The sequence below is a fragment of the Bos javanicus genome, chromosome 6 (assembly GCF_032452875.1).
Source record: "Bos javanicus breed banteng chromosome 6, ARS-OSU_banteng_1.0, whole genome shotgun sequence".
Taxonomy (NCBI): domain Eukaryota; kingdom Metazoa; phylum Chordata; class Mammalia; order Artiodactyla; family Bovidae; genus Bos; species Bos javanicus.
The window spans coordinates 112,480,194-112,494,543 of record NC_083873.1 but is presented as its reverse complement, the minus strand read 5'-3'; the positions used below and the strand labels follow the sequence as shown (position 1 = coordinate 112,494,543).

General features: G+C 43.5%; 1 protein-coding gene and 1 long non-coding RNA gene across 9 annotated transcripts in view; one reads left to right on the top strand and one right to left on the bottom strand.

Moving 5' to 3' along the window:
- Positions 1 to 536: 536 nt before the first annotated feature.
- LOC133249891 (uncharacterized) lies at positions 537 to 13,569 on the bottom strand. The gene is made up of 3 exons (XR_009737158.1): positions 13,051 to 13,569; positions 6,612 to 6,797; positions 537 to 1,594 (listed from the first exon to the last, which is right to left on the bottom strand). It is a non-coding gene; the product is annotated as an uncharacterized LOC133249891 (long non-coding RNA).
- LDB2 (LIM domain binding 2) overlaps positions 9,749 to 14,350 on the top strand; it is a 453,319-nt gene continuing 448,717 nt past the window's right edge. For 3 of the 8 annotated variants that reach the window (XM_061420898.1, XM_061420899.1, XM_061420897.1), the window contains exon 1: positions 9,752 to 10,145. In XM_061420898.1, the coding sequence (XP_061276882.1) occupies positions 10,014 to 10,145 (132 nt within the window). In that variant the 5' untranslated portion in view covers positions 9,752 to 10,013. Of the gene's footprint in view, positions 10,146 to 14,350 lie in introns of all 8 variants that reach the window. The other 5 variants (XM_061420904.1, XM_061420905.1, XM_061420902.1 and 2 more) reach the window with 3 other exon arrangements.

Below are 14,350 nucleotides of genomic sequence, written 5' to 3'. Positions count from 1 at the left end.
AGGGGTGACATTTACAACCAAGCCTGAAGGATGAATGCCAGATAGTCACTGTTCTGTATTCTTATGATTGTGAAAGAGTCAGGGATTTGTCTGCCAGCCACAGTCCTGTATAGAGGATGCCCTGTTACCAGCATCCAGTAGATGTGTGACAGCTGGGGGGGCTGACCCAGAGGTGACCTGCTGGGTCCTTCTGTAGAATATAAGCAACAGAGAAAGCCAGGTACATGTCTCTTTTTCCTTTGTACTTTGAAGACCTGTATGAATTTTCTTCACAAGCATCTATCATGCTCACCTCCATAGTAAGTCAAAATTAGAAACTGCTGGTAGCACTCCATCCCTCCTATTCATTTATAGGGCAATTTGGTAGTGAAATGAAAGTCACTCAGTCTTTGCGACCCCATGGACTATAGAGTCCATGGGATTCTCCAGGCCAGAACCCTGCAGTGAGCAGCCTTTCCCTTCTCCAGGGGATTTCCCAATCCAGGGATTGAACCCAGGTCTTCCGCATTGCAGCAGATTCTTTACCAGCTGGCCACAAGGGAAGCCCAAGAATACGGGAGTGGATAGCCTTCCCTTCTCCAGCAGGTCTTCCTGACCCAGGAATCGAACCGGGGTCTCTTGCCTTGCAGGTGGATTCTTTACCAACTGAGCTACTAACATGTCACTAATGGTTTATAAAGTCCATACCCTTTGCCTTAAGACAATTTTATTTTAGAATTTTGTTGTGGATAAATGTGGGTGTGCAAAAAGGTCTACAATCATTACACCAACCAAAAGGTGTGAGGTGACAAATGTGTTAATTAACTTGATTGTGGGAATAATTTCACAATGTATACACACGTCCAATTATCACATTGCACTGCTTAAAGAGATATGATTATTATTGATCAGTTATACCTTCATAGGCCTGGGGGAGGGGGAAAGAATGAGAATATTCATGCAGGGATTGTTACATTAGAGAAAAATGAGAAATAATGCAAATACCAAGTCTGGGGGAACAGTGGGATGAGTTAAAGGCCATTCACATAAGAAGGTCCTCCCCAGCCCTTAGAAACGAAGGGCACAAGACTAGGCGACGACAATTCACTTGGGAAACGAAACAGGGAGAAGAAAAAGAGTGATGATAAAAGCAGGGGCAAGTGACGCGTCCCCAGCAAACAGCAGAGACACCCATGCCACTGTCAGGAGCCCAGGTGCCACCCCAAGTTACCTCGGCTGTTAAGCACTTCAAAGGCGATGGCAAATGACAGGGAGACCTGGCCGGGGCTGGAAAATGTACCATTGTGTACAGTTATTTTCCAAAATAAATTGTTTGATCTTGGATTAGGGTAGGGCTTTTATAAAAGAAAAACGTACTCACACTTCAAATGTCAGTCCCAATAATAGAAGGACGCAGAAGTCAATTCTGAGTAAGTTCAGGCCTCTGGGGTTCCTTTGTTCGAGAATGACTCTCTGGGTCCACGTTGCAGGTAGAATCTGTCCTTGGCAGGCCTTGGGGGACTGGGCAGCCTTGCTGTCTTCAGGGTGTTGGCAGCCAATCTGCGGTCTCTCTGGGAAGCCCATGGGTTGGGAGCACAAGGTCTGTGGCTGAGATCTAGAGAAGCAAAGGGGGTTCTGGCAGATAGGGTGGTGAAGGGGGGCGCAGATGCTGTGGGGGGCAGGGAAGTGGCACTGAAAGTAAGGTCTGGGAAAACAGAGGGCAATAATAATTCTGGATAATAATTCCTAGTATGTTAGAAAAGAGTCTGTGTAATAGAGATTGCACCAGTGCAGGCTGTCATTCAGGCTCGTGTGAAATACTTGCCACCCAGGTGGCACCAGTGGTAAAGAATCCGCCTGCAATGCAGGAGAAGCAAGAGATGCAAATTTGATCCTTGGGTTGGGAAGACCTCTTGGGGTAGGAAGTGGCAGCCTGCTCTAGTATTCTTGCCTGGAAAATTCCATGGACACAGAGGCCTGGCAGGGTACAGTCCACGGGGTCACAGAGAGTCAGACAGGACGTAGCGACTGAACAATGACAAAGAGTCCCAAACGATGCACGGCGTTCGTGTTCACATTTACGTTTCCTCTTTTCGCGGCAAAGGATGTTGCGTGTCTGTGCTGCCATATACTGAAAGTGAAAGTGAAGCCACTCAGTTGTGTCCAACTCTCTGTGACCCCATGGAATGTAGCCCACCAGGCTCCTCCATCTATGGGATTTTCCAGGCAAGAGCACTGGAGTGGGCTGCCATTTCCTTCTCCAGGGGATCTTCCTGACCCAGGGATCGAACCCAGGTGTTCTGCATTGCAGACAGATGCTTTACTGTCTGAGCCACCAGCGAAACCTTACCATATATTAGAAAAGGCCTGTTCTCTGTTTTCAAACAGTTCACAACCTAGGGGGCAGATGGACAAGAGGCTGTGGACGATATTGACTGAGAGCCTCAACAGCGAACACCGGAATGCCAGGGTTCAGTTCCACCCCACCCACCACCATGTGGGTTACCCTGGACTAGTTACTCAGCCTCTCTATGTCTATGCTTTCTCATCTATCAAATAAGAGTGATCCTTGTTGCAAGGATTGAATTAGTTAGTACTCATAAAGCACATGGAACAATGTCTCAAGCTTCGTAAAACTTGTGTAAGGGTTAGTTACTGAGTAGCAAGTATTCTTCCTAAATTCCCATAATGGCCCCATGAAATTAGTGCTGTTATTTCTACTTTACAAATAAAGAAAACTAAAGCTAACTTCAGAGATTTAATAATTGTGTGAAATCTAATTCACACAATGAGGAAGTGACAAAACTGAATTCAGAGTGCAACGTCTTTGACATTTGACCACACGGTCTGGCGTGGGTCAGTAGTAGATTACAGAAGCCTCAACAGCAGCTCTGAGGTCTTTTGGACAATTTAAGATGATGACAGAGAACCTTATGGGGTAGAGGCTTCTGAAAATGGAGTTTCTTCAGTTATCAAATTTGCCCATTTTTGTTTGGCTGGGACCTAGCATAGTAACTGACTTGTAATAAATGCCCACTAGATGCTTTCTGAGTGAGTAAATGAATGAATGAATAATAGCTTTTACACATCCGTCTATAATAGCTTTTTATCTATATATTATGGACAGACTGGCCTAGAATTAAGGGATGTAAATTGCTAGGATAGCTCATCGAATTCATTCTGATAAGTGTTTACCTATTTATTTTACAAAAATATACTGAGCACCCACACGTGCCAGGCAGCATGCTAAATTCTGAGTGCACATGCGTGGCTAAAACCAACATATCAGCAGCATTCATGGAATTTATGATTTCATGGCAGACGCAAGCAAGAGGAAAGGAAATAGCCAATACAGACATCATTACAAATAATGACAGAGACCAGACCAACAGAATTCAGTGATAGAAAGTGATGGCCCATGGATAGGACATTTCGATAATTGGTCATGGATGTCATTCCATGGACTTACGGAGTGACGAAATGAATACTGGGTGGTCGATGCTGTGGGGCTGGGTTTTACCATTGAGCTGTTCTCAGCAGCTACAGCCTTCTTGCGCTATGTTCTGCTGTGCTTAGCAGCTCAGTCCTGTCCAGCTCTTCCTGACCCCATGAACTGTAGCCCACCAGGCTCCTCTGGCTATGGGATTCTCCAGGCAAGAATACTGGAGTGGGTTGCCATTTCCTTCTGCAGGGGATCTTCCCAACCCAGGGATCAAACCCAGGTCTCCTGTATTGCAGGCAGATTCTTTACTGTCTGAGGCACCAGGGAAGCCCAAGCTACCAGGGAAGCCTTCTTGGCCACGACAAATACTTAGTGAATTTAGTTTAGGCAAGAGAACGGTAGAGAATGACTGTAGACATCACTAAAAAAGGAAATTCAAGATGTCTCCAAAGTTTCGAGGTTGAGACAGATTTCCAAGTTCTTTGGGACCGTCAGCAAGGCTCTCCTGAGCTGCAGACTGACTCCACTTATAAATTTTAAATGCCTGAATCAGGACAACTGATCCAGATGAGAAGTCAGCCTTCAGGAGTTCTAGAAAGTCATCACTCATCTTATTTTCAGGTGATAGCCAAAAGCAAGGAGAGAAGTTTTCAGCATCCCCTTGGGGTCTTGTTTCCTCTGTTCCAGAGAGAAGTTACTTAGTAACTGTTTGAGGGATTCCTGGGGCTGAAATTAGCCTCCCAGAGCCTCCTTCCAGTCTCTGGTCTGTCTGAGTCCCAGCCACCCTCTTCATATCTGTATGTCCTCTCACTCAAACCAAGGGCTTATCTTGTCATTGATTGGCTCCCCAGGATCCATGCAACAGACTGCAAACTTCTTAAAATGGTACCTAAGGCCTTCTAGAGGCATCAACAATTTTCACTATTTCTACTTTTGCAAAGTTTCTTGACTTTTCTTGATGTCAAATATCTTCATTTCTTTAGTGTCCCCTCTGCCTGTCATGACTTTCTGCAGACTCTCACCTTTGTCTCTCTGACACATCCTTCAAGGATAAACACAGATGCCAACTTCTCTATGAAGCCTTCTTTAACTTTACTAGTTTGAATACATTCCTCCTTCCTTGAAGGCTCTTTGTACATTATTTAGCTTTCCTTTGATAGAGTTTGAAGATACCTACCTTAAGATGCCTTGGATTTATTTCTGCCTTATCTCTAGTGTTAATGCCTACTTCCTATCTGAGCCTGTCCTTCACACTCCACAGTGTCATTTTACATGTATTTCTGAGGTTGAGTAATCCCTGGTACTTTTTCTAATAGTAGCAGTAGCAACTATGAATACTTACCAAGTGCAAGCACTGTTCCAGTCAATTTATTGCATCCTCAATGTCTGTTCAGAGAACTTTTAGGGGTGATTCAATACTCAACCTGCAAAATTATATGCAAACTAGTATGGTTTAATTTTGAACTTTTATTGACTTATTTAATTCTCATAAAAAACATAGGATTGCTATTAGCCCATTTCACAGGTTAGGAAACCGAGGCACAGAGAAGTTAAGTGACTAGGATCACACAGCTAAATGCAAGATTCAAGCCAAGTCACTGAAGTTCCAAAGTGCATCCTCTAAGAGAATATTCATGTCTGTTTATTTTATCTGCCCGTCACATTTCAGCTGTATCTTGCATGTATATGTTAGCTAAATGCTTATGGAATGAAGAGGCAGAAAGAAAAAATAAAAGGCACAGATATAGACAAGGAAAGGCAGAGAGACAACAAAAGAGTGGTAAGAAAGCCAGCTTTCTAAAGCAAACACAGCTTAGCAGAAGGAACTGAAGCCCTTGCAATTGGATGACTCCAATACCTAGACGAGTCAGACAGGCAAATGGAAATTAGGGACACAAGCTGGTGAAGACTGTGGTGATGGAAACCATGGAGGACGGACAGGTACTAACGGGTCCTACTGCATGCTGCCGTGCCGGCAGAGATGGCGCCAAGGGGTGCCAGAGCTTCTTTTCAAGAGAAGAGGAAAATCTGGATTTTACATGAAAGTCTTTGTTTTTGTAAGCTGTTGGCAAGTATTTCAAGTGAAGGGAAAAACAAACTCTCTGTGGGTTAGACCCAGGGTGACTATAGTAAGATGAAGCCGCCAACTCAAAGGTCAGACCAGGTTTTAGGGCATCTTGAATGTCTGTGGAGAGGACTTTGGGGGCATATTCAACACAGCGTGCAAAATTATATGCAAACTAGCATGGTTCAATTTGGGGGGTAATAGAAGTGTTGCACCGGGGTTAGACGTGTTCACTCTTACGGTATACAAACATTGCTTCTTGAATTTCTTTATGGTTTCCCAAAAGAGTTGATTTACAGGCTTCAAATGAGCACATTTCTTTCACTTCTCAGGCTTAACGCTGTGATAGAATAAGATGAGTCATAGCTGGTCCCTTAGTGGTGGGGGAGGGATAAGGAGGTTGGGATTAACATAGACACACAAATATATTCATATATGTATAACAGATACTCAATGAGGACCTACTGGACAACATGTGGAACTCTGCTCAGTACTCTGTAATAACCTATATGGAAAAAGATTCTGAAAAAGAACAGAGATATGCACATGTGGGAACCCCTGGCGGCTCAGTGGTAAAGAACCCGCTTGCCAAGCAGGAGATGAGGGTTCGATCCTTGTGTAGAACCACTTCCAGTATTCTTGCCTGGGAAATCCCATGGACAGAGGAGCCTGGTGGGCTGCAGTCCTTGGGGTTGCAAAAAGAGTTGGACGCAACTTAGTAACTAAACAATGACAACATATGCATATGTATAGCTAAATCCCTCTGCTGTACATCTGAAACTAACACCACATTGTAAATCAAATATACCCCAATATCAAATAAAAATTTTAAGAAAAGGGTAAGAAAAGCCAGAAAAACAAAAGAAGCAGGGAAGTGGTAAAACCAAGTAGGTAACTTGATCATGCAAAGGATTAAATATCTAACGGTGTGACTTTGAGAGTACGTGCTAGAAGATTCGGACGATGAAAAAAGCAGAAGTAGTTTGGCAAGGCTTCAGGGTAGAAGTGGGGACAATGGGTGTCTGACACTGAGCAGGACGAAAACTAAAATCCAGGTGATGAGAGCCATTTCATGCTCTTGCCTTTTTTTCTAATTAATTCTGTACGCATGGCTTGGGTACCTACCCAAGGGCTCAGTACCCTGCTGGCTACCGGGGATAAAGAACAGCGAGGCTCTAAAGATGAGCAGGATGGACCTAGGTTCAAAGTAGCAAAATGCGTAAGACTCAGGCAGATGGGTATGAATCTTGTCACTGTCCTTATTTGATCTTGAAGGTATTTCTTAGCCTCTCCAAGTCCTGGTCTCCATATCTGTAAAATAGGGACAGTAATTCCATCAATCACAGGTTTGTTGTGAGATTAGTAAAGAATGTTTGCGTAAACCAGTCAGCACAGTGCCTGCCACATAGTAAGGACTTCATAAAAAAATAGCAATTACTACATCTATGTATAAATTCTCCAATAGAAGAATATAGAAAATACCCTTTATGCAAAGGGGGACATTATTGAATATTTCTTATCTCTTTCATTTTTTTTCTTTCATAGCATACACTACAATTTGAAATTATGTTTCCTAGCACCTACCTATGCATATATTAGGTACCTAATAGTAACATTTTTGAGCAGTCATATGTGTGGGCTCTAATCCATTCTGGTGCATCATCTCATCTAATCCATTGCAGCAATCTTATGGATTGTTACGATTATTTTTCCAAATTTAAAAATAAGGTTCCCAAGGCATACAGAGATGAAGGCACTTGGTCAAGTTCACAAGACAGGTAAGTGGTGGAACCGGGGTTGAGATGTTCTCTGGCCAGTGTTCCAGTTGTGCCGTCTTCCGATGCCAATGAAGTATGTGTGGAATGAACGCATCAGTGAATGGGTAATGAAAAAAGAAACAAGGTTCACAGAGCAGGAGCCACTTTAATTGGAGAGGAGGGTGAGTAGGGGTTTGTAGGTAAGCAAGGGACCAAAGGGCCAATGCTTGCCAGCATGAAATGAGATTGTAACTATAGGCAGATTGAGTATAGCAAATGAATAAACAAATTGTGTGTGTGTGTGTGTGTGTGTGTGTGTGTGTGTGTGACAGAGACACAGAGACAGGCAGAAGGAGATGGAGAGGCAGAGAGAGGAAAGTTTTAATGAGCTTGGGCATTACCCCGCTGACAGTGGAGAAAACACTGAAGGGAAAACGTGGGCAAGCTTACTTCCCTTTCTATAATCAACCTTCGGCTTGTAATAAGGATGAACCCCAAGTCAGAAGAGAATTGTGGATGTGTGAACAGTATCAGGTATTTCCAAACTTGGAATCTTTAGGTATTAACAGAAAGAAATATTTCCAATAACCGTTTGGAACGGTCTATAAGAAATATGAGAGCAAAACTCCACCTTATTCAGAAAGGGATTCCCTAAATGGATTGCTGAGCTTTTCCCAGTTTTGATCAGTATGGGACTGCACCGGCCTGCTCGGTGTTACTTTAATTCTCCAACGTAAACACAAACTTGGGCGGCACTGAACTCTTGGGCCGAGTTGAGTTGGGGAATTTAAACACAGGCAACGGCTAGGTTTTGCAGTGGCCATCATTCCAAAACATAAATCAAGCCAAATTTGTTTGAAATCCTGTCTTTAGAAGGTTGTGTGTTTTGACAAACCTTGCAGCAAATTTGGTCCAGCTTTTGGATTTGTAATGAAACCTGAAACCCAGTGTGCTGGCCTGCCCTGGGGTCCTCTGGAAGGAAGCCTTCCAACCAGCCTTAGTGTATGTAAGGCCTTCCCTAATCTCATCCTGGCAAGAGACAGTTACTGTATTGGGTTGCATTGTAAGTTTGAGGTGGACTCTGCAAAAATTTCATGCAGTTATGGAGGACAAATCAAGACCACAATTTGGAGGCATTTTGATGCCTGAGTATTCTTAACAGTGTAAATTGCAGAATTAGCAATACCTTATCCCCTGTTGGCTAGTGACTTGCAGATACCCCAAGCCATGGTTGGGGCAGAAAGTTAATTAACCTGCTTATTAAAAAGAAGAAATGTCTCATTTGCATGCATTTACATTCAAGTCTTACATGCATCAAGCTTTTTGGTAGTCTCTGCTTTCTTTCTTTAATACCACTGACCTAGCTAGATACTGGCTCAAAACATTTACACTTTCTGTGCTTTTATACCTGGGCTTTGTTTAAGGGGTAGATGTCTGGTTATCATTGGTTCCAGCAGAATTTGATTGTCATATAGATCATTTCATCACTATAGACATTCTCTCCCCTCTTCTGGGTGGTGCAGGCTTTCTTCCAGTTATCATATACCATGATTGAGAAAAGATTCATGGACATAACCCATCTTAGAAAATAAAGGCCTTGTCTCCATCAGAGTTGGGCATGTTATTTGGGGATAAACCATTCAATTATTCGCAATTTCCTACTCAACTGAATTTTCCATGGACATGTTTTGCAGGAGTTTTCTCTGTCTTGCTTTTCCCATCTTACTTGGAGGTCTGCTTTGGGAGATTTTATTTCCTTTATTCTGTCTCCTAGGGAAAGAAGACCATTGCACCATGGGTGTTTCTTGGGCATTCCACATTCCAAATAATCATTATTTTTAACCTGAAAATGTTTCAGTGACCTGAATCTAGGCCCCCTTAAAGCAGCCTGAGTGAAGCTTTGGGAGAAGGAGAGGGAGTGGGCTGGGAAGAAAGTGCCAGACAGGGGAGGAAGGGGCTCCAAGGGAGGGACTGAAATGCAAAGACTCCACCAAGCTCTCAAACTGCAAGGAAAACCAAAACTACAGAGGGAGCTTAGTGCAGAGGGAAGCCTGCCTGGGAGTGAACCACCAGCTCAGCTTTGGGGGACCCGGACACCCACTGTTCTGTGTTTTATAGCCCTCACCTCTCTGATCCATGACAATGGCTGTGGTTGTCTGGGGCTGAGGGCTCAGCTGGGAGCGGTTAAACCACCTATATGCTAACAAGCTCTGCCATCAGGTCGTGAAGGGTCCTGGCTGGAGGGGAAAGCAAAAAATAAAACCCCACCAAACCTTAGACCTCTGTCAGATTGCGAGGGGAAGGATATTTTTTGAACTAGTCTACGGTGCGGACAGGAAATGACCTCTCCACAAACTGCTTCTTTAAAAACAAGCAGTGATGCCTAAAGCCATCCAACTCCCCTCTCCCTCCCTCCCTTCCTCTCTCCCAGCCTCCCTCCCTCTCTGAAGCTCCAGCTCTCCGGCTTTCCCTCCCCTCCCTCTTCCCCCCATCCTCCTCCCCCCTCCCTCCTCCCTGCCGCCCGCTCTCCGGTCTCTCTCGCTATAGAGGCTCCCACGGCAGTTCCCAGCCACTGTGTTCAGCCTGCCTGCCTGCCTCTGTGTGTGAGAGAGAGTGTGTGTGTGTGTGTGCGTGCGTGTGTGTATGCGCGCGCGCGCGTGTGTGCGAGCGTGTGCGTGCGGCTACTTTGTAGTGGGAAGAACACAGCCCATGTGCTCTGCATGGACGTTACTGATACTCTGTTTGGCTTGATTTTCGACAAGCAGGCAAGATGTCCAGCACACCACATGACCCCTTCTATTCTTCTCCTTTCGGACCGTTCTATAGGAGACACACACCCTATATGGTACAACCAGAGTACCGAATCTATGAGATGAACAAGAGGCTGCAGTCCCGCACAGAGGTAAGGACTTCAACCTTGGGTGTGTGTTGCTGTCTTTTTTTTTTTTTTTTCCTGCCCCCAAACTGTGCCCGAGCTTTTCCTGCGTGGCTGGCTGCATCCTGCGGGAAGTGTCCCACTAGACCCTACCGCGTACGTGGAAATGAGCGCCAGGATGAAGCCACGAGTTTGAACGCTGGGTTTCTTGCACAGCAACTCTTGGAAGGTGGGGACAGTTTCTGGTGGAATCTTGAGATAGACAACCCAGCACTTGATTCGCCTGTCGGGTCTCCAGAAATGCTGCTTTCCCAGAACTCTGGCGTCTTGCAGGCTCCGCGTCGGTCCCCTCTTAGTGTTTCTTGAGATAGAGTTCTAAGAGATTCCATGCTCATTGGCATCCAGCAAAATCATTTTTTTTTTTAAAAAAGCAAATCCCAGAGGAAGTCTGCTTTGACCTGCATTTGCTTTTCAAAGTCATCAGGATCGAGGTGAAAAGGGCAGTAGAGCCACCCGTGGTACTTTTCAGAACTGGCCCTGGAGGGACGTGATCGTCTATTTCCCTGTTAGATTCAGAAACCACTTGCTGGGGGCGAGGGGTTCTTGACTCTCTCCCATGGAGGGTAGGGATGTCTCCTGGGCTCTCCCTTCCACCAGAGCTGGCTCAGAAATCAAATCAGCTTGAGTTTTTGGCAAATTTTGTGATCTGGTGCCTGAGAGAGGAGCTTCACCTTGCAAGCAACTCTGGGAGCCAGGGGAGACAGGACTTTGAGAACTTTGTAAATGCAAAAACTCCAGGCTGCCTCCTGCAATTTAAATATTTAATGCCGCTGACTTCTCCTCAGTGCTGACTGAGCTGACAGGTCCTACAGCTGGGCCGCCCCTTTGCCTATAAGTTGGGGCTTTGTGTTGAAGTGTTCTGAGAAGGAGTTTGTCACAGAGTCTCTTTAGAAAGTAGAAATCACTGGGAATTTTGTCCTTTCTGCAGAGTATGGATACCTGGAGGGTCGCTGGCAAAGAGCTTTTGGGGACTAGCATTGGTAGAATTTTAGGTAGAAGACTGACTCTCAGTTCCAAAGAGGGACTCAGTTAAGGTTGTATGATTAGATGGGAGCCCAAAATACACTTGCTTGAATTGTCAATAGAGCCATGGAGAACTCCTGATGTTTAATGTATTTAATGTAGCTAACAAGATGTGACCCGCTTTCTGACTGGCTAACTGCTGGACTAGGACTGATTTAAGAAAAAAAAAAAAAAAGTAGCTGAGCTGTCTTTATCACTGCTGTTTTCTTTATGTGTTAATACATCATAGATGTTACATATACTTGATACTATTGCTCTTCCCAAGAGCCAGTAGCTTTGACACAAGTGTAAACTCTTGTGCAAAGGGTGGTGAGCCTTTGGATATAAATGATATATGTGTGTTGTTGAAATTGTATGTTACAGTTTGTATATTTCAATGTCATTCTGATCTTTGCAACTGTGTATTGGAATCTTCGACTCTTACCCAAACTGTTGGTTGTCACAGCCTGCTTTCTAAATTAGGAGGATAGAGAATGTCTTCTAGTTCAGGCACACATAATTGCAACACAGATTTGGGGTAAAAAAATGTCTTGAAATATGATTAGTTTTTTTAAAAAAAGAGACCAGGGGCCTTGATGGATTGATTGTTGAAGAGTAGCAGGATTTAAAAACAAACCGTGTTCACCTTATATCTTAGAAAGTTTTTGTGGAGTTGTAGGAGGTGGTTTTCCTCCCAACAACCTTCTCTGTTAGGGGAGCAGGCAGATTTCTCAGACATGTGTGTTCTCCTGTGTCCCTTAATTATCACCTGGCCAGTTCTGAGCTAGCATACTCATCTGGAAGACTTCTCTACGCTGGTCCTCATAAAAATCTGTAGGATGCAATAAGGTGCCTACATTTGTTTCACATGTGAGAGAAAACCTTTGAAAGCCCCTCATTCATGGCATGTTTCTTAAAAATGGCACATTATCTTTTGTGAGAGCTAAAGTCAGGAATTCCTAACTTTTGGATCCTGGGGTATTACTTTTAAGTAGAAAAGCTGCTTCGTAGCTCGAGAAACTAGAAAAGAAAATCTTCCTATGACAGATCTTAAAGATGTTTTAAAACCTCTCTGGCTGACAAAAAAGCATGGAAAACTGTTTCTAGAACTGAATGTTCTAGAGCCTACCTTAAACATTTCTTCCCTTAGTTAGATTTTTAAAGTAATTATCCAAATAATTACTCTGACGCTTCCGTTTTGCTTTGCCAAGCAGTAAAGGATGTCATGAACCCGAGGCCATAAGTTTGCTTTCATTTCATAATGAAAAAAAGGAGAGAACCAAATAAGTACTCCTAAGATACATAAATCTTAACATTCAGTATTAGACTGGTCAAAGTTTATAACGGAAAAAAAGGGTTTAGAAAAGACTAACTTTTCTTGAAAAAGTTGCATTGTGCCTTTAACCAAGGATGATTATTTATGATGAAGTTATTCTGAACCCTAGGGAGAGATGGGCTGGAATAAAGTACAGTAATATCCAGAAAGAGTTATCAGTTTATAATCACACACAAAAATCAAATAGATGGTTGCCAGATCACTTTTAGAATGTAACCTGTGCATCCATCCATTTTGGGCAAGAGAGGCCGACCCTCTTTCTTTCTCTCTTCTGGTTCCTGCTTCTATATTACTTGGTGTTTTTCATCGAGTCCTTACACATGTACACACGCACTTGCACACTCACACACACACCCCTGGAAACACGCTTGACTCTCCATTCCTTTTTGAATGTACACTTGCCTAGAAAGAAATTGTAGCACATCCCATTTGCGATGAAAAAAGTTGTAACCAAGTTTGCAGAAATTTCCTGGAAACATCCTTCTTTATGGAAAGGAAAGAAAGTCGTGAAGAAGAAGCATGGCGCCCACCTACCTTCCTGCTTTTTTCTACCCCCCCCAGAACATTCTCTTCTGGGATTGATGCATTTCTTCCAGTTAAATCCAGTCAGAGCCCTTCAGGAGCTGGGTAGTCTTAAAGAACCCAGGATTGGGAGTTAATCCTGTTTCAAACTTGTTTCTTCACTTACTAACTTGTTGGCATGGATCTTGTTTCCTCATCAGCAAATCCCCTGCAAGGCCCCTTTAATTTGAAAATCCAGATTTCTTTCGAAGTCCAGGGTTTGGTTTCCTTCAGTATGAACAAAGTGTCATGAACCAGAGTAATGAGCAAAGACATTATTTCTTGGCTCACGGTATTTAGTTCAGAATTGCAAATGGTAATGTGAAAACAGAGTCATAGTGGAGAAAATATTGCAGAGAGAAACCCTGGCAGTCTTGTTTAAGGCCAGCACTGGAAGCAAGCAATTGCTGGGACAAAGTAGGTGTACAAGAAACGTCTGTGAACACGCGATCATGAATCTGTAAATGACAGAGCAGAGAGAGTTCAGCTGTGTCATTAATTCTTTACCTTCTGAGCCACCAGGGAAGCCCGGTGTCACTGAAATTGGCGTCATTCCTGAGAAGTACAATTCTGATGCCTTTGGGGGTGCTGGTACCTGCCTTTGGGGGTGCTGGTCTCCTTTAGGGACCAACTTCCCAGTGCCCTAAAACTGCTCATCTCCACCTCTCCACATTTATTTCATCATGAGGCAATTTAGATCCCTAATCTCTGTGGCCAGGGAACGCAAGTGTCTAAGAAATTATGGGATCTCATTTCTTTTTAAAGGAATATGAACGCTTTACAAAGCAAACCAATACAACATAAATATGTTTTCAATGCTGCCAGCTATTCTGGGAAATAAAAATTTCTTTGCAACACCAGAATCTCAGTGGAATTTCATAAAGAAATGCATGGATGTCCCCCCCCCCTTTTTAGTTGAAATTAAGAGAAACTCTTGGAGTTTTTCCTCAATGTTGATCTGTATCCTAGCCAGTAGGAAGAGGGCTACGGCTTTCCATTGTGTATGTTACCATGAATTGACCTGAGGTCTTCGCAAATTCATTTACTATTTGAACGATCTTGCTGTCTCACATGTATTTTTGGGAGAACAGAACTGCATAATTTTTTGTTTAACGCTGCACACAGAGTATAATCAGATAGGACATAAAACTATGTCCTAAAGATTTCAGAATTTGTTCTGTAACATGCTTCAATAATAATAGAAGAAGCAGTGTTATTTTCACTTCCTGAGGTCTGTGCTACAAGATAAAAAAAAATATAGGTAAAATATAAG